The sequence below is a fragment of the Phascolarctos cinereus genome, unplaced genomic scaffold, assembly GCF_003287225.1.
Source record: "Phascolarctos cinereus isolate Bilbo 61053 unplaced genomic scaffold, phaCin_HiC Scaffold_2;HRSCAF=192, whole genome shotgun sequence".
NCBI classification, from domain to species: Eukaryota; Metazoa; Chordata; class Mammalia; order Diprotodontia; family Phascolarctidae; genus Phascolarctos; species Phascolarctos cinereus.
In genome coordinates, this window is record NW_027555625.1 from 59,308,894 (window position 1) to 59,328,863 (window position 19,970).

At 45.9% G+C, this 19,970-nt stretch overlaps 1 protein-coding gene across 2 annotated transcripts; it reads right to left on the minus strand.

The window, feature by feature from the left end:
* Positions 1–5,044: 5,044 nt before the first annotated feature.
* ADAD2 (adenosine deaminase domain containing 2) lies at positions 5,045–11,774 on the minus strand. Of its 2 annotated transcripts, none has more exons than XM_020989462.1 (12): positions 11,522–11,774; positions 10,912–11,133; positions 9,468–9,611; positions 8,320–8,460; positions 7,809–7,856; positions 7,343–7,468; positions 6,925–7,075; positions 6,675–6,842; positions 6,304–6,527; positions 5,805–6,042; positions 5,506–5,626; positions 5,045–5,370 (listed from the first exon to the last, which is right to left on the minus strand). In XM_020989462.1, exons 2-12 carry the CDS (start codon positions 11,108–11,110, stop codon positions 5,266–5,268), a joined length of 1,665 nt encoding a protein of 554 aa, XP_020845121.1. In that variant the 5' UTR covers positions 11,111–11,133; positions 11,522–11,774; the 3' UTR covers positions 5,045–5,265. The 2 variants fall into 2 exon arrangements, with proteins under 2 accessions (XP_020845121.1, XP_020845122.1); XM_020989463.2 differs by lacking the exon at positions 11,522–11,774 and adding an exon at positions 11,281–11,471.
* Positions 11,775–19,970: the final 8,196 nt, after the last annotated feature.

Genomic DNA, 19,970 nt, shown 5'->3' on the forward strand with positions numbered 1-19,970 from the left:
TTTTTTGTCATGTCAAGCTTAATCACTTAGTCCAACTATCTCATTTTATATCTGCTGAAATAAACTCCAAAGATGGATCTGGATCACTCATGAAGTGCTAGGAGAGGTACAAGGACTTTTTTTTTAACTGATGCCTAGACAGGTGAATTGGCTGGCTAGGAGATGTGACTCGCTCCTCCCTCCTGCCAATTCTTTGTAAATACTAATGCCCCCAACGACAGCATCATCACCTAGAACACCTTGCCTCATGGAGGAAACATAGGCATCTCTACTTCTAACTTTAACTGTTTCTCAAAATTAGACTTTTGGAAATTGAAGCAGTAATTCCAAGTCATCACCACCTCTTTCCCCAGGAGCATCACACATCACAAGAGACGCCTGCGAAAAATAAGAAGGGCATCTTTGTAATAGGAAGAGGAGGACAAAGAAGGGCAATTAATAGTCCCTCAGTGTTTCCTCCTTTGCTGATCTCTAATTGAAATCTCTCCTGTTTCACAACTAAATGGAGTCTCATCCTGAGATCCCATAATGTCATTGGAGATACAGAGTCTGCCCCCAGGAGAAAATGAGGGCTAGAGCAGAAGGAAATAATCCGGGCATTAGTTTTTAAGTCTCGGACTGGAAAACAGCTTGAGCACCTGTCTTTTTATTTGTGAGACACTCATTAGGGTGTAAGAACAAATGGAATCAGGAAAGCTTTGTTTGTCTACGACCTGCCATGACAGAATGCAGTCATTGGATAGATGGAAAATGTTTTTTAGCAACACTAACCCAAAACGTGACCACAGTGATGGCAGTGTGAATTAGGAGGAAAGGACACCAGAGTGGGAAGCAGACCTGTTTTCATTCCTGCCACATCATGGAACCTTAGAGACTCAACCTCCTCATTTTGTAAATGGGGAACTGAGGCCCAGAGTAGAGAAACAACTCACCCAAGGTCACAAAGTTAAATAGTGGCACAGCAGAAACTAGAATCCTGGGCTTTGGCCTTCTGATCCATTGTTCTCCCCATCTTATCCTACTGCCATCTTTGAGTCCAGGATACTAGTTACTGAATGAAGCCTGACTCTTGACACTTGCTAGCCATGAAATCATGGGCAAATCATTTAACTGAGCTCATTTTACTGACTTTATTTGCAAGATAGAGATGGTTATCACTGCAGTATCTACCTCACATAGCTGTTTTGAGCCCCAAATGAAATCTGTGTCAAGGGTGTTGCAAAATCTAAAGAGCTACATAAACATCAGTTATTATGTGTCTGTATGTTTGTGGGGAGAGAAGAGGACGACATAGATTTTAAACTTCCTAAAGATTAGAATCTCATCTACTTTCCATTTATGGCCCCCACTTTCTAAACCTGAATTAAATATCACACAATCACTACACCATCTACTACACACTGAGGCTAGGCTGTGTCTTCATCTCTCCTAGCCAATCAACTGATCAACAAATGTTTATTAAGCATGTCCCATGTGCCAAGGATTGTACTAAGTGCTTGGGATGGGGGCGGATCCTTTGATTCCACTGGTATAAGGAAATCTCAGGTAAGGAAATTCCCCTTACCGATGCAGGTCAGCACCTTCTCTGCAACTTACAGAATTGCCAACATTACTGAGGGGTAAGTGACTGGACCACAATCCAAAAGCCAGTGTCAGAAACAGGGCTTGGACTCAGTCTCCCTGGTTTTAAGCATAGGTCTCTGGTTGCTGTACCATACCATCTCTCTTAAGTGCTGCAATACAAAGACAAAAATGAAATGGTCCCTGCCTTCAAGGAGCTTACCTTCTTAGAGAAAGATAACATGAAGACATATATACATATATGCAGAATATTTAGATACATATATACACACATTTCAACACAAGGAAATCTGGAAGGGAGGTACAAGCAGCTGAGGCAAACAGGAGAGGGAGGTGGCACTCAAACTGAGCTTTGAGGGAACTCAGTAAACGTGTGTTGAATTGAATCATAGGGATCTGAGGCACTTGCTGCTACTACTACTCACATCTTATAGGACAGGGTTTTAATCATTTTTTATGTCATGGACCCCTTAGCCTGGTGAGGCCTATGGACCCCTTCTCAGAATAGTGTTTAAATACATAAAGTAAAATAGATAGGACCACAAAAGAAACCAATTATACTGAAATAAAACTCAATAAATTTTTCTGAGGCAAGTTCATGGACTCCTTAGGGGGTCACGGACCAAATTAAGAACCCCTGCTTAGGAGAATATAATGAGGACAATAAAATCTTAGCTTTCAAAGCTGCAAGACACTACCTTTTCTTGTTCTGTAGTCTTATCTTAGACCCTGTGGACGACAGCACACCAATACTGTCCATGGGGGGGTTTTGTGGCAAATATACTGGAGTGGTTTGCCATTTCCTTCTCCAATAGATAAAGGCAAACAGAGGTTAAGGGACTTGCTCAGGACCACACAGCTAGTAAGTATCTGAGACTGGATTTGCACTCAGGTCTTCCTGACTCCAGACCCAGTGCTCTACCAACTGAGCCATCCAGCTGGCCCTAAGAGGAAGAGAACTTAAGAGGCCAGCAAATCCAAACCCTTTTTTTTCACAGATGAGGAGAAATTGAGGTCTAGACAAGAGTGACAAATAGGGTCACACATCTAGGTGTATTTGAGGCAGGATTCAAACTCAAGTCTTCATTAATAAGCACTTTTTGTCTTGTTTTTTATTTTTGCCTAGGCAATGGGGTTAGGTGACTTGCCCAGAGTCACACAGCCAGTAAGTATCAAGTGCCTGAGACTGGATTTGAACTGAGGTCCTCCTGACTCCAGGGCCAGTGCTCTACCCACTGTGCCACCTTGCTGCCCCTGACAGGCACTTTTAGAAATGCTTACTAAGTGTCAGGTGCTGTGCTAAGGTCTGAGGACACAAAGAAAACGTAAAAAACCATTCTTGCCCTCAAGGAGCTTATGTTCTAAAGGGGAAGACAATTTATACATAAGTCAGCATATGCAAGACACACAGTTAATAGTCAATAGACATTTATTAAGTGCCCACTACCGTGCCAGCACAGGGCATACAAACAGGACAGCCCCTGCCCTCAAGAAGCTTACAATCTAATGGAGGAAGACAACACACAGAGGGAAGCTGAAAAGTGAGTGGGGGAAGGAGGTACCTGGTCCTCGGCCCCTCTTGCAAAGGTGATGAGCACCATCACATGGGGTTCATGCTCATCCTGGGGGAAGCACCACATTCGAGGAGGAAACAAAGGGCAGCATCAGAGGGGAAATGGCTTAGGTGGAAAGCATTGGTACGCGGAGAGTTTGGGAAGGGTCTCGGGCAGGGACAGAGCCTGTGAGCCACGAGAAAGCAGCCATAAATTCTAAGAAGCCAGGGTAAAGAAGAGGAAGGTGTTAGGCACACGGGACAACTAGGCCAAAAGGGTGAAATAGCAAAAATGCCCTTTAGGAAAATCACTTTTATTGTGACTGGGCTGTGTGGAGGATGAGACTTAAGGCAAGGAAAATAATCAGGCTGAGGCCTACTCAAGTGGTGGCTGTGGGGGTGCTGAGAAGGGGATGTTTGTGACAAATTACGTCCAGAAAAGACGACAAGACTCGGCACCTGATTGACTATGCTGGGGGAGAGGGGCCTGTCTGGGGTGAGACAAGGTGAGTGGAGACAGCGTCAGGTCTGAAGTCAGGAAGACTCTTCTTTTATAGTTCAAATTGGCTTCAGACACTACTAGCTGTGTGACCTTGAGCAAGTCACTTCATCCTGTCTGCCTCAATTTCCTCATCTGTCAAATGAGCTGGAGAAGGAAATGGCAAAGCACTCCAGTATCTTTGCCAAAAACGAAAAAACCAAAACAAAACAAATGAGGTTAGGAAGAGTTGGACAAGGCTGAAATGACTGAAAAACAACAAACAAGGCCAGAAGCCAGATGCAGGGGGTTCACAAGACAGAGGAAAGCAGAGACACCAAACGTTCCAAAGTTAGCCACGGACATAATTGGACAACAGCTAGCTGACATGGCAGGATGCAGTGAGGGATTTTCAAGGACCAGGGACAGTTTTCCTTCCATGGCCTCCCAATCCCTAACTTCACTGATCCAATCACCGAGGCTAACAGTTTGGGAGGCCTCTTGAGCTAAGGGCCTGAAGGCAACGAGCTGGGAACTGTCCAGAGTCCTGGCCAGACGCTCTCAGGCCCCACTGCAGTAGAGATGGAACCAACTTTTCAGACGCTCTCACTGTTCTCCAATGCCCAGGAACTACTCATCAGGGAGGGGGTGGAGGGGAACATTCGACTGGTCAGAGAATCGGCATCTAGGGAAAGTGGTAGGGGAGAGGCCAGGAAGAGAGGAAGGCCAGGCCTGGAGAGGAAGGGGCCGGGACTTACTCCTGAGAAGTCTGTAAAATGTAGAGGACTGCAGCTGGAGCCAGAAGACCTGACTCTGAATCCCTGTTTTTTGTCACTCCCTAGCAGTATGATATGGTAATAACCCATGAGGGTTAGAAAATAGTTTACAGAAACCTGCACTGGATGAAAAGTCAGACAGAACCGCATACTTCTCTGAAGAGAACAATAATATTACATAGTATATTATGCTTGCTGATATAAACAAGTGGCCAGTCCTGACTTCATGACCCTGGCCCCTGCACAGAATCATCACTATCACTGACAGTTCAAACAGGTCCTGGGGATAATACTGCACAAAGCCATTCCCTTACTCTGGCATGCTGAGAATCACATTTTCCATCCCAAGATGCCCCAGACCTGCCTTGGGGTTGCTAATATTTTCCACTGAAAATTTGGGAATAGAAAGTTTCCCTTTGGCACTGGCCTCTGGGCTTGGAGGGTCCACTGGCCTGCAGGCTGAGAGCTTTCTGGACCTTTTCCACGCCTGGTGAATCATCTTTTCCATGTTTCAGCAGGAAGATGACACAAGGCATTCAACTTCTAAATTTCCACTCCTTCATCCATAAAATAGGGATAATACTTCCTACTACCCCCTCAATCTCACTAGGGTGTTGTGAGAGTCAAAAGATAGAGAACGTTATTTCCAACCAAGACTGCACAGAGAACAAAGAATTTATTCAGGACAAATCATAAAGTACATAGCTTCCAACAGGTGGTTTCCTCACTACCAAAATACAGATCCTCTTGCCCAGTGCCTTAATGCCCAAGCACTTTTTAATCCCTGTCACAGCCCCCTCCCCCAGCCCCGACACACAAACCCGACACTCAAGGCTTCCCTGTGGGAAGGACACAGGGCACAGCCCAAATGCCTGTGGTCAGTGATGGAACCCACCCACCAGAGGCTTGGAGGGCCAAGAGCCCAAGTCCTGCTGTTCCAGGTAAGCGGTCCACTCCTGACGAGCAGCACAGTACGTCCCTGCCTGCAAAGAGGAGACAGCCCTGAGTCTGAGGCAGGGCAAGGGAGAGGAGGAAGAAACCATGGGGTTCAAGACAAGGCCTCACTACTGGTGGAAGGCACAATATGAACAAGCTAACTAAAAAGAGTGATCACTGACCTTGGCCACCTCATATGTGTCCAGTGCCAAGAGATCAAATCTTCCCAGGGCCTGGGCTGCTTGGCGGAAAGCCCGGAGGAAAGCAGCCTTGCAGAGGCGGGAGGGAGGACCGAGGGAGCCTCTGGGTAGAGAAAGAAGAAGCTGTGCCCTCCAAAGCACCCCCAGTGCCACCTTCAGGCCCCAGCAAAGTTACCAGCTCTGTCGGTGTTCCATTTCCATCTCCTCCCCATCTCGGGCCCCGCCCCCACACTTCCTACCATCTCCACATCTTCCTCCTTCCCTCCAACAGCTGGCCTTACTCTGACCATACGCGGCCCGTGTTTGTGTCCACAGCTTCCAGGCTGGTGTCTCCCAGGCTCCAATTGAGGCTGAGGCCCTGGCAGCTGGAGGGTGGGGAATCCTGGGGAGCCACAGGTGGTCCCACAAACAGGTGCAGGGGATTCCGAGCATAGGGAGGCGGCAGACCTGGCCGTCCCTCTAGGCAGGGCCGGTCATGGATGACCCGACTCAGAGTTGAGGGGTCATGGCAGGAGTCAGCTGTGGGGGAAAAACAGAAGTCTCAGGGGATGAGGGTCATCTCTCCTCAAAACATAACCCACCCACCTCTCCAGACTGCCCCCACCCCATAAGACTTAGAGTTAGAAAGGCCCTTATCGAGATCATCCAGTCCAACCACCTCACTATACAAATGAGGAAACTGAGACCTCGAGAGGGGCAGTGAATTGTCCTTCCACCCCAGACCCAGTGCCTTCCAAGACCCTCCCCCTCTCTACCATCCTCCCATCCTGGGCCTCTCACCAACTATGAGGCTGGTTGCATAGAGTGGGGGCAGGAAGTGGGCCAGTAGGCCCCCTCCCAGCCCCAGCACCACCCATCGAGCCACCTTATCACTGGCCGACAGCGAACAGACCCTAGCTGCCCGGAACGCCGGGGCGAGGTAACAGACTGGGCGCAGCTCTCCCCCGGCGTGGGCTTGAAGACGAAGAGAAGGACTATGGAGAGAGCCCTCTACGGAAGGGAGGCTGGAGGGGGAGAGGAGGGGAGAGATCAGGGAGGTGAAGGCAGGAGAACTGCAGGTCTTCAGATCTCTTTGTTCCATCCTCCCTCCCCACCTTGACCATCCCTCCCCACTCCATTCAGAGACCCCCAAATCCAAACGTCCTGCATACTAGATGTCATGTGCAGCACCCGCGGGGGTTTCACTGAGGTATAAGTGTAAGAAGATTTTGGGCTTCAGGGCAAAAGGGGGCCCGGGGCCTGGCCGAGGGGTCAGCACTGATCGTTCTGCCCCCTCTGGGCCCCCGCTGGCCACCAGTAGGAGCTGCCGGAACAGGAACCTGAGAAAGATGGAGAAGATGACCGGTGGGTAGGTATCTCGTGATCAGCACCCCGACTAACCGCCCCCTCTTTACCCCTCACCTGACCAAGGCACGGCGGGCAATGACCAAGCTGTTAGTGTCGTGGAGTCTTCGGCCCATGAACTCAATCCAGCCCCTATAGCCGCCTGAACCCGTACCCAGAGCAACCAGCTCATAGGTCTCTCTACAGCTGCCTCTGTCATCTGGGACTTCTGTGGGAAGAACAAGGGGAGAAGGGGATGGTGGGGATGGTGGGAGGAGGTCTGGCAAAGAATCCTGAAGGAAGGGGAGGGGATGCTGGGGAAAGAAACAGGAAAGGACGACATGGAGGAGATCATGAGATGAGCCCTAGGAGGAAGGAAGGACAGGAAAACCAGGAGGGGAAGAGATTCTAGGGACTCCCTGCCCCCTCCCAAAATATGATGTGGGACCATGGAAGATGGGGGGGGTCTGGGGAGGAAAGTATCAGGCTTCCATACCCCTTTCAAGGATGACAGCTGCTATACTTCGCTTGCAGCCCTGGTAAGGGGAGTTTTCACCTATCAGGCGGTCAAACCCAGAGCTCACCACAGCCGCACAACGCTGCTCATGGGTCACAATGTTCTCTAAAGGAAGGGCAGGAATATCATTGGGGGGCAGGAGAGGAGAGGAAGGACCCCAGCCCCAATGCTGATTCTAGTCTCCTTTCTTCATCCAGTACACTTTGGGGAATTTGGGCTGGCTCCTGGGACCAAGCTCAACTAGAAGAATGGGTGGAAGTGCTAACTCCTGGGAGCAGCTGGGCTGTCTGGGAGAGGAAGGCGTCCGCCTCACTAGAGGTCTCCAAAGAAGGCTGAGGACCATGGGCAGTGATGTCAAGAGAAACCTCCCATTCAGATATGACCACTCTGACTCAAAGCCTATAATCTGGGGAGCAGCAGAAAGGAGTTAGGAGGGAAGGCTCACCTGCAGTTAAAGAATAGAGCGGGAAGCTGTCAGGATCTCTGAAAAGTGCTGTGAAAGAAAAAAGGGGAGCTGCAGGATCTCTCTTTTAGCTGGGACACAACACTCTGCTCCTCTCCCCAAAGATGAAAGTGGGCAGCTGAAGGGGACGAGGTTGGGATGATCTGACAACCCAGGAAGCCCACAGCCCAATCCCCACACACAAACCAGGACTGGGCTCGGGGAAGAGAGGAGGGCAGGGCAGATGGTCACCTCTCCTCCCACAGGCCTGGGCCTCACTTCTCTACTGTTGTGATTAGGGGATGGCCTGCTGGCAGTCTAACCTCACAGACATTTGAGTTTGAAAAGGTCCTTAGACCTTAACATACCCCTGTCATTCTACAAATCAGAAAACCGAGACCCTGAGAGCAGCTGTGATTTGCCCAAGGTCACAAGAGCAGTCAGCAGCAGAGCAGCACCAGCCTTCCTTTTGTGGGAGACAGAGCTGCCCTTCCCCCTCCTGAGGGAGGAGTACCTGGGTTCTCCAGCTGGGCCCTGACCCATGTGAGAGCAGCGATGGCTGCCTGCCCCTTTGCCTCCTTCTTGCTGCTCCCGGTCCCCTCAGGACAGGACACCTCACCCAGCACAGCACGGACAGAGAAGTGTCGGAAGGGGACTGAAGGAGAAGAGGATTTTAGAGTCAGGAAGAGGAGTCTCCACAGCCCCCACCCCAGATCCCTCAGACCTTCCTCCAAATAGCTTCTACATGAAAAATCAAAACCACATGTTCACATTTATAGATTCTACGAGAGGACCTTATTAGACATCCTAGTTTAATTCTCCCCTCATTTGAAAAAAGAAGAAACAGATAGATGGGCACCCCTTAGTTTACAGTTCTTTGCCACAAAAAAAAAAGAGCTGCTGTAAGTACTTTTATACATATGGGTTCTTTTCCTTTCTTTGCTCCCTTTTGGGTGATGCTCTAGTAATGATAACACCGGGTTCGAAGGTATGCCCACTTTAGTAATGTTTGGGGCACAGTTCCAAACATAGTGCCAGAATGGCTGAAGAAATTGTGGCCTATGAATATAACACTGTTGTGCCATAAGAAATGACAAAGTTTCAGAGAAACCTGGGAAGACTTGTGTGAACTGACAGTCAAAGAAGGAAGCAGAAGCAGGAGAACAGCTGATACAGTGAAGGCCTTGAGAACTCCCATCAACACAACCCCCAAGCATAATTCCAGGAGACTCAGGATGAAGAAAGAAAGATGGAGATGGAGAAAGGATGGACTCCACATGCAGAGTGAGAAACACATTCCTGGACATGGATCAAGGAGCAGCATTTTGCCCGACTGCGCATATTTGTTATAAGGGGTTCGATTTCCTTTTATCAAGTGGGGGTGGGGAGAAGAAGAAAAAACACTTGTTAACAGAAAAAAGTAAAATTTAAAATAAAAAAAAAGAGGAGACTAATTTGTAGAGTACTGGAACAATTTGCCTAACCTCACACACGTGGCAGTGTGATGGGAGCAATATGCACGTTGGTTCCCATCTCACCAACCAGAATACCGAGTCCCCAGGGTCAGAGGCCTGGCTTTCTACCTCTCTGCCTGTCCTCCTGCATCCCATCCCATCCCAATGCTCAGTACACAGTGACCCACGCCCCTCCTCCTTCACTTACCCTGGGCTTCATGGTCCACAAAGCACAGAGTAAGGCCCATGCCCTCCGCATAGCGAGTGAGGAGGCTCAGCGCCTGGCCTGGAGGAGGGTCTCTGTGCCCTAGGATCAGCTCCCTCAGCACAGCAGGAGGATCTGGAAGCAGCCCTAAGAGGAGTGAGGGGAGCACAGTGAATCACAGAGCTCAAGTGGCCCGAGAGATCATTTAGTCCAACATCTTGCTTGATCAGAAGAAGAGCCTAGGGCCAAGGCAGGCTAAGTGACAGCCAGGGTCACAGCTAGTGAGCGGCTGAGCTGGTCCTACAAGCCAAAGGCCTTGACTCCCACCCCAATGCTCTTTCCACCACCCATTACCTCCCTCACACCAAGGGCCTTCGCTGACCCTCTCCCCAACTCCTGCCTGCCTCCAGTGAAAAACAGATTTGGAAGGGACCCATGACGAAATCAGCCTTTCCTCTATCTCATTCCAAAGAGAAGTTATCTACCCTCCTCTTCAAAGACCCTCCGAGAGAGAACTCGCCACCTTCCAAGGCACCCCGTTCCACCTCTGAACAAGGCTGGCCAGTCATTCATCTTGACATCAAGACAAAATATTCCTCTCTGCAACTACTACCAATTACTCCAAGAAAGGGTATGCCAGTCTACTTCCCTGTGACTCTATTCACCACCCCTGTAACTTTCCAAACCAAAATGGCGCTCCACAAATGCCATTTGGACAGTCACAAACACCCAACAAAGACAAAAAATAGGGGAGAGAAAGTGATAAAGGAACAAGAAATATAATCAACCAAACAAAACAAAAACTTAAGATTCAACTTGAGAAAATGTTGACTGTCATATATGGGGGAAACAAGTTGAAAATTCAGAGGAGAGTGACTAGTGATGAGAATAGTAATAATACAGAAGGTCTGTGTACATATGCGTTGCCCTCCTCTGTTAGACTAGTAAGGACTGTCCTTTATTATCTGTAAACCTGGTCCTCAGTCCAGTGCTTGGCACATAATAACAGCTTAATAAATGATTTCTCATTCAATCAAAAGAAGAGCCAAGATAAAGTCTACTTCCTCCTCCACATGACTTCCTTTCAAATACTTAGTAATAATAGCTAGCATGTATATAGCACCTTAAGGCTTGCAAAGCCCTTTACAAATATGATCTCATTCGAGCTTCATAATAACCCTGGGAGGGAGGTGCAATTATTATCCCCATTCTTACAGATGAGTGAAGTGAGGCAGGCAGAGGTTAGCAAATCACCTTTGAACTCAGGTGTTCATGCCTCCAGGTCTGCTGCTCTAACCACAGTGCCACACAGCTAGCAGCCTGAAAACTACTCTCCGATTCCCCTTACTCCAGAGTAAACATCCCCAATTGTTTAACCTGATTCCTGCCCCTGCTCCTGCTCCCACTCCCAGCACCAACCCTCCAAATCCCCAGGGCTTTGCCCTACCATCCCCCGCGGCCTCAGCCTCCAGCTTCTTCTTCTTCTCTTCTCCCCTAAGGGGCTCCTCCGCCTGGGAAGGCTGAGGCTCGGAGGAAGCCTGGGCAGAGCCTTCCAAGGGTCTCCAGGGAATGGGGCCCAGGCTGGGGCCAGGGGACATCTGCAGAGAGGCTGCCAGGCGGGGCTTCCTGCGGGTGGCCTCATCCATGCTGGGAAAGCAGCTGCTGAGGACTGGGGAGGGAGGAGAGACAAGCACAAGGTGAGCACAGCCCACACCCGACAGTAATCGGGGCACTTCCATAGCGCCTTCTAAAGCGCTTCTACAAACAGGATCACATTGGATCCTCACAACCACCCTGGGGGCTATCCCCATCTTACAGATGAGAAAATTGAGGCAGGCTGAGGTGAAGGGCCCCGCCCAGGGGTCAGAGGGCTCAAATCCTCATTTTCCAGGCAAGGAAACTGAGGCATCGCGAGGGCGCTGGAGGGGAATCTCAGGGCCCCCTCGTCTGGTCCTTATCATTTTTATTATCCCGGGGCAGGTGTGGGACTTGGCCAAGGGCACGCGGGTTAAGCGGCCCGGCCCGGCACCGCGGGGGCTCCGAAGCAAGTCTCCCACCTCCAAGCTCGGGCTCTTCGCAGGGCTCCAAGTTTCTGGGGGGGTTGGCTCCGGAGGAAGCCCGCCAGCTTTCCAAGGGGAAGGGACGACGGAGAAGCTGCGGAGCAGGAGGAGAAGCCTCGGGGTTCAGCGATTCTCCCGCACCCCACTTCTCCTCCTCCTCCCCCCCAGCTTTTCACCTCGCTGCTCGGCTTCTGCACGTGGCGACCGTTACCCACGTGGGACGCCCGTTCTCTACGGCGGTTCCCTTGGTTCCCAGACCCGCCTTCTTCCGCCGCGCTTAGGCCAATGAGAATCCAGCTAGCGGGGCCGCTTGCAGCCAATCAGAGGGCCCGCTGCTTAACGTAGCCCCTGTACCCCGCGGAGCCTGGGAAAAGCTGTTGGGGACAGGTTTTCTGAAGCGAAAATTTTTAATCTTGTTCGTTGAGTCATAGACTCAAACAAAAAAAGTCGTAGAGGCATAATCAAAATCAACAAGCATTTATTAAGTTCTTACTACTCACCAGGCATTGTGCAAGCTGGAGATACAAAGAAAAGGCAAAAACAGTGCCTGCCCTCAAGAAGCTTCTATTCTAATAGAAGGACAGCGTGTAAAAATCTATATATGCAAAATAAAAAGAAACAGTCCGACTAGATGATTTCCAACGTCCTTTCCGGTTCTAAAACTAACGTGGCACAGACTCCCATCTTCATCCCATGAGTGAAGCCAAACTTAATTTCTCCTGATTGGCCCCCACTGGAACAGGTAGCTCTCAAGGGAGAAAGCCAGGCTACCTATACAGCCCTATGAAAGAATGCTCAAAATGACTACTAATTAGAGAAAGGCAAATTAAAGCAATTCCAAGTTTCTATCTCACATCCATTGGAGTGACAAAGATGATTGAAAAAATAAAATGATAAATGTTCGAAAAGCTCTGGGCAAACAGGTACATAGAGGCTGGTATGATGGCATCACATCACAGCAGGATCTGAGTCCATTTGAAAAATTATCATGTGATAAGTGGCATAAGAGAAGCCAAGTGTATGTTTCTTGGTGATCACATAGCTGTACCCACTTACACCTGGTTCATTTCTCTGCTTCCTACACTTCTAGAGTAGTGTATAATTTTAGCCACCAAGTGGTATTATCCCCATGCTACCGACCAGATTGTATGTAGAATCAGTACCCTGGGCAGGGAGATGAGGAACAGCTTTTCCTTAAGGGCTGCAGTCTCCCTCTCAATCCACCAGTATTTATTAAGCCTCTGCTATATTACAGGCACTGTGCCAGGGTGCTGGGGAGACAATCAATCAATAAACATTTATTAAACATCAACTAGGTGCCAGGCATCATGCTATTCACTGGAGATACAAAATAGGCAAAAGATAGTCCCTGCCCTCAAGGACTTTATGAACTAATGAGGGTTAGCATGGAAACAAATCTATAAGAAGCAAGCTATATGCAAGATAAATAGGAAATAATTAACAGAGAGAAAGCAGTGGAGTTAAGAGAGTTTGGGGAAGGCTTCCCAGTAAAAGGCGGGACTTTAGCTGGGACTTACAGGAAGCCAGGGAGGTCAGTGGTCAGAGCAGAGGAGGAAGACCATCCTAGGCATGTAGGACAGTCAGAGAAAATGCCCAGAGCAGAGAGAAGGTTATAAAACCTGAAAATGCATGCAGAGACAGTCCATTATTCTGTGAGATCCTTCATATTGGATTATCTTCTGACTTTCTTTGTATCCCCAGCACTTAGTAGGTGCTTAACAAATGCTACTGCTTGACTGTCAGACAAAGGGGTTTCTACAAGGGCTGTAATTCTGAACTGGTGGGGCTAAAAGCAAACTTGGTTACCTGGGGTAGGGTGTTGTTATTAAAGGGCTCTTGGATACAGAGGGGAGGTGGAGGTGATAGTGGTTTGATTTTCGAGGCAAGTTTAGTCTGTTGCTGTTTAAGTGCTGTGGCAAGGGCAATTAAGGTAAACTGAGGCAACAAAGTTCTGAGCACATTCAATTTATTGGTATGAATAGCTTTTACCATTAAAAGGGGTCGTTAGCTCCTCAGCAAGCCAAAATACCCTGAATGAGGGTTGATAGATTATTTTCATGGACAAAAGAGGGAGCATCTAAAAACTAGAAGGCAGCATCATAAATGGGGAAAAACAATATGATTGATTACAAAAGTCAGAAGCATCGTATACATGGAAGATAATATAATTGTCTGGAAATTTGGAATGCAGGGCTAGCAACAACCCCTTCTGCCATCTTGTCACTGTGGAAAGCTCATTGGTGGTATCCACCTGCCTGGCTAACTAGTGACACAGTGGTAACAGATCGGATTTTCTTGAAGGACAGTGTTGCAGAGATAACATACCACACTCGCTGATATCCATCTATATCCTTCCAGGATGACAGATTTCCTGGACACAAGAACAGAACAGTGATTAGCAGGAAAATTGGACTTCCAAACTTAACTCAGAGACAATGAAATGGGACTTACAGTAGTTACACAAAATGTTGGTAGTGATGCAGAATGAAATCAATTACAGAAATATGATATCAATTTGATTTTCTTAGGTTAGGGCTGTTTATGAATGAGTGAGGTGCATTAAAGTGTTCCCTCCCTTATTCTTAACCAGGTCAGCTGAGCTCTAAGGCTCACTCCAATATGGAGTATAAATCGTCTCCTGAAGGTCATGATTGAAACAGGTCATGAATGCCTTTGGTTAGGGACCAGTGACCAATGTGAGTTAGGGTAGAGAGGGGTGATAAGACAAACTGCAAATCCTTGGTCCTTTCTGGTGGTCAAGGTGGGGGAAATAATAGGTAGGAAATGTACTTCACAGAGGTAGAAGAGTGGTGAGGCTCAGATGGTATTTTGGAAGGTGTTTTGCTAATTTTAAAGCTTTATATAAATATCAGTATTGTTAGTATTGAATTGATAAATCAACAAGCAATTATCAAGCCTCTATTATGACTAGGCACCTAGTCATAAAGAGTTTCCATTCTATCCGAAGAAGCTCAGATGGTATTTTGGAAGGTGTTTTGCTAATTTTAAAGCTTTATATAAATATCAGTATTGTTAGTATTGAATTGATAAATCAACAAGCAATTATCAAGCCTCTATTATGACTAGGCACCTAGTCATAAAGAGTTTCCATTCTATCCGAAGAAGCTCAGATGGTATTTTGGAAGGTGTTTTGCTAATTTTAAAGCTTTATATAAATATCAGTATTGTTAGTATTGAATTGATAAATCAACAAGCAATTATCAAGACTCTATTATGACTAGGCACCTAGTCATAAAGAGTTTCCATTCTATCCGAAGAAAACAATATGTACATGTGTAACAAGATGGGTTTTACCAGGGGATGCTCCCACTGTGGGGATTAGGAGGCTAGGACACTTACCTTCTTGTTTTCTATTAGGGCCCCCTCAGAGGTGGAAGCACGCATTAGTACAGATGGGGGTCAGTCCCAGGGGAGCTAAACCTCCAAAGAGAGGGGCCAGGCTCTTCTCTTGGCTCATTATCTCTGGTTTTTCGCACCTGGAGCCCCAAGAAAAAGAACTTAAAGCTTAGATTTCATTTACCCCAAAGAGGACCAGCAGAAAAGTCCTCAATGTACAATGACCCATAAACAGCAGCAGTCATAGACGTACTATTATAATTACCTGGGGAAGTTGAGAAATCAGATTATGAAATAGTTTGAAGGACCGCTGAAATGACATCGAATGTCAGCTCTTCTGGTCTAAACAGTTCCTTCTAGTTTCATGTCTTATAGCCAGCCAGGTCAGGGGTTCTGCTGGTGGTCATCCTTTGCAAGGCAGAAACTCTTCCTGCTAGTCTATATATACAGCCTCAGTCTCTCCTTTGAGGCTAGAGTCCAACATCACCATTTGACCATTGGCTATGTCAAACTGGATGTCCCACAGACATCTCAAACATAACTCAAATTCACAGAATCCCAAACTGAACTCATTTCCCCCCCCCAAAACCCACCCTATTCCAAACTTTCCTGCATCTATTGAAGGCATCACCATTCTTTTTCAGTTACCCAGGTTCATAACTTCATAATCTTGGACTTCTCACTTGCCCTCACTCCACATATCCAATCAGTGGCCAAATCTTGTTGTTACTACCCCCCAAACACCCCTCAGATCTGATCTCATCCCTCTAACACACAGCTACTATTTATCAGCTCTCACCTAAATGAATACAGCAGGCTCCCAAGTGGTCTCCCTGATTCAAGTCTCTCCCTAGCCTGTGTGGAAAGATCAAAACTAATATTCTCTCTGATTTCTTCTGCATTGATTCTGCAATGTAACCAACGTTATGCTGTATTAATTTATAGCTGGATCTGCATCCACCTGTCTTGAATTAAGCTGAGGAATCCAGCTAGGTCTGCAGCCACCTGGTGTTGAGCTCAGGAATCCAGCCGAGCTAGCTTAAAGTTAGTTTAGTTTAAAAGAAAGGTTGTTATGTCTCATGCCAGTATCCCTTAGGGATACATCATGGATATCTGTTTGCTTTAGTGCCAAAAAATCGCCACCCCCAAAAGACATGACGTCTGTCCTTTCCTGTTTTTGTGTAGTTAAGGGAGTTTTTAATCTCTTCCAAGGAGACAGCAAAAATTACTCTAACAAAAATTATCAGATTCAGATGGGCCCCATAAAATAATTATTACACCTGAATTGTTAGAGAGAGGTATAATTAGCCTTACCTGAATGCCAGCCCACTTTACCTGAATGCTAGCCCACCTTTCTCTGTTTGGCCAATAGAAACTTTCCTGCCCCAATTTTATAACCCATCACCTTTTCTCCGCACCTACCAAGACCATTCTTTGTTGTACATTAATAAAGAGGGTCCCCTCCTTCTCCGGGGGTTGCTGGCTTTGTTGAGGTTGCCAGAGGGACGTCCTTTGTAAACAGTTACGCAGGTCACTGTTAATAAACTGATCTAGCTCAGAATCTATGCCTCAGTCTACCTTTATTACATTTACTCACCACCCCTGCAAATGGTATTTTCCTTACGTGCAGATCTGATCATGTGATACCATTATTCAAGAAATGGCTCTGCCTGTCCATTACCTCTAAGATAAAATAGAAATTTATGAAATCCTTTTTTTAGCTTTTAAAGCCCTATACAAAATTTTTTACTTATCGGAATCATTTGTCTTTCCAAAATATATGCATACATATTTAGACAGTCAATTCATACGTAAAATTGCTGATGCCACTGGTGTTTTTAAGTGCCCTAATAATTTAAAGTGGCTTCTCAAGTTATTCTGAATAATTTTGAAAATGATTTTTTGAAGGAAGTTGAGTCAGTCATTGTTTAAGATATCAAAAAGGAAGCTTGCAAAAGCATTTGATAATGTGTATGAAAAAAGTCTAGGAAATTAAATTCAACATTTTTCCATCAGAAAACAACTTATATAGTTTGGCCCCAACCAAACTTTCCAGCCTCATTAACTGCAATTCCCTTTCCCACCCTCTGTAAAACAAACAAATTCTTCTTCTCTCAGTGCTGACTCCAGGATTCTCCATCTCCCATCTCTGGATCTTTGCACTGGCTGTTCTCCATACCTGGAAGGCCCTCTCTACTCACCTCGGCCTCACAGAATTCCTCCATTCCATAAAGATTTGAGTCAGGTATCACCTTCTGCTTGAAGCCTTACTGATCTTCCTCCCCGCCAAATACTGATGTTTTCCTTTCCAAATTCATTGGGGTTTGTGAAGGAGTACGATTAGGCAAGGTTTGGGAATGAATCTGTTACATGCTGATGGTCATAAGAAAAGAATGGAAAGATAGGGAGGGAGAATCCACTAGGAGAGAGGAATTATCATGTAATAAGTGTGCTTTAGTAGTCATCTATGCAAACAACAAAGGCATGGAATGCAGTAGCAGACCTTAAATTTCTCTCATTTGAACTTGTCAAAGGACAGAAAAATACAAACTCTCATTTCCTTTCCAATTTTTCCCTCAAGCACTCTCATTCCATTTTAAAAAGCACTTTTAAATTCTTTCTCCATCTCTTCCAATAATTCTAGGACATACAATAAGATATGAACTGATGAAAAGCAAGTCTCAGAAAAAGAAAAGCATTTAGTTGAACCGCAGCTACATTTTTAAACTATTTAAAATTTTTTTTTAAAAAAGGAGTTTTTAAAATTCGCAGAGATTTGGGGGCAGCTAGGTGGCATAGTGAATACAGCTCTGGCCTTGGAGTCAGGAGGACCTGAGTTGAAATTCAGCCTCAGACACTTAACACTTACTAGCTGTGTGACCCTGGGCAAGTCACTTAGCCCCAGTCGGCTCACCAAAAACGCAAGTAACAAAAACAAAAAATTCACAGAGATTTGGAGGATTCAGCAGTTTATTTTTCTTTGTTTTAAACATTGATCTTATACTGTTAAAAAAAATTCTTCTTACAAAAATGTATAGAGTTTTTTTTTTGGATAACTTACCATATATTTGTTTTACTGTCTAGAAGGAAATGAACATTTATCAAGTGCCTGTGATATGCCAGGCACTCTATAAATAGTAGTCAGTCAGTCAAGAAACATTTATTAAGCATCTACTGTGTGCCAGGCACTGTGCTAATCAATTAATCAATAAACATTTATTAAGCACCTACTATGTGCCAAGTGTTCTACTGATAGCTGGGGGGTGGGTTGTGGTTATTGAGTCATTTCAGTCGTGTCCCACTCTCCCGAGGCCACTAGGGTTTTCTTGGCAGAGATACTAGAGTGGTTTGCCATTTCCTTCTTGAGCTCATTTTACAGATGAGGAAACTGAGGCAAACAGGGTAAAGTGACTTGCCTAGGGTCATACAGCTCGTAAGTGACTAAGGAACTCGGGTCCTCCTAAGTCCTGGGCCCATGTGGCTGCCTGGCAGCTGGAGATACAAATATGGAAAAAGTCCCTTTCTCCTTTTTGCCTTATTAATGCCTTTGAGAGGTTAATAGTCGTTCACTATTATCCCCATTTTACCATTGAGGAAACTGAGCAAGGCAGAGGTTAAATGACTTGCCCAGGGTCACACAGCTAGAAAATGTCTAAGGCTACATTTGAACTCAGGTCTTCCTACCTCCAGGCCTAGCTACTCTTTCCAGTGCTCCAGCCAACTGCCCAGAGTATGGAGCTTGGAGTTTGGAAATCTTGGGCTCAAATCCTGATTCTGACACTCTTAACTGTGAGACCGTAGGTACGGCACTTAACCTAAGTCTCAGTTTTCTCATCTGTAAAGTGGGGAAATCTTCAATACCTATTTCATAGTTTATTTAGAATAACTCTAGATAGTATAAAATACCTGGGAGTACACCTGTTAAAACAAACCCAAGAATTATATGAGCAAAGTTCACTGTTATCAGTTTCAGAAGACATAATATATGTAAAGTACTTTGAGAACTTTGAAGTACCATATAAAAATAAAGGTAATAATAGCATCTTCCTCCCAGAGTTGTTGTAAGGATAAAATGAGACTATGTTTATAAAGTATTTTGCGAACCTTAAAGAGTTGTGTAAATACTAGCTATTATTATTGTTGTTGTTAATTGAGGAATGGTTGAACAAGTTGTGGTATATGTAATGGAATACTATTGTGCTAGAAGAAATGATGAGCAGGCAGACTTCAGAAAAACCTGGAGAGACTTGTATGAACTGATGCAGTGAAGTGAGCAGAACCAGGGGAACATTGTACATAGTAACAGCCACATTGTGCAATGATTAACTGTGAATGATTTAGCTATTCTCAGCAATACAATGATCCAAGACAACCCCAAAGTGTTAAAAATAATAATGTTGTTTATAATCACTATTTTTTGAAAAAACTTGTATGTGTATTAAATGTAGGCTCTAGTGATGTGGAAGTTCCTGATACTTGGCTCTCTTGCACGTACCTGAAAAAAGGAAAGGGAAAGAAAATGGGGTGGTGATGATGGTAAGCTGCTCCTTTATAAGGGAGGCATTTTCTGAGAGCTGAAATCATAGTCACAGAACATCAGGGGTCGCTGGGACCTTAACAATATCTAGCCCATTCTACAGATGGAGAAACTGGGGCACAGAGGGGTTAAGCTATTGGTCCAAGGTCATTCAGGTGCTAATTAACAGACAGGAATCTCTGAGAATGTTGCCCTTGGCCAACATTCAGAAAATTCCTCTTCATCTGTTCTCCCTGATGAACTATCTGAGCTAAAGGGGCCCTTTCGGATCACTTAGTCCAAAGTTTTCCATCTTGTTTGTGCCATGGACCTCTTGGGCAGCCTGGTGAAGCCTAGGGACCCCTTCTCAGAATCATATTTTATATTGCATTAAATATGAAAAAGCATTATATATTGAAATATAGTTAATATAATTATACATTATATTATATATATAAAGGAAACCACTTACATTGAAATACAGATACAAGAAAGGCAAAAAAAAATCCCTACTTTCAAGGATTTCACAATCTATGGGCTTTCTACATCTCG

What these genes read in the sequence shown, in the direction of transcription:
- ADAD2 (XM_020989462.1), bottom strand. Translation starts at nt 11,110, where the DNA reads ATGGATGAGGCCACCCGCAGGAAGCCCCGCCTGGCAGCCTCTCTGCAG. An exon ending in GGCTGAGGCCGCGGGGGATG is followed by an intron (nt 9,612 to 10,911) that starts GTAGGGCAAAGC and finishes CACTCCTCTTAG; the next exon opens with GGCTGCTTCCAGATCCTCCT. An exon ending in GGTGCTGCACATGACATCTA is followed by an intron (nt 6,528 to 6,674) that starts GTATGCAGGACG and finishes CTCCCCCTCCAG; the next exon opens with CCTCCCTTCCGTAGAGGGCT.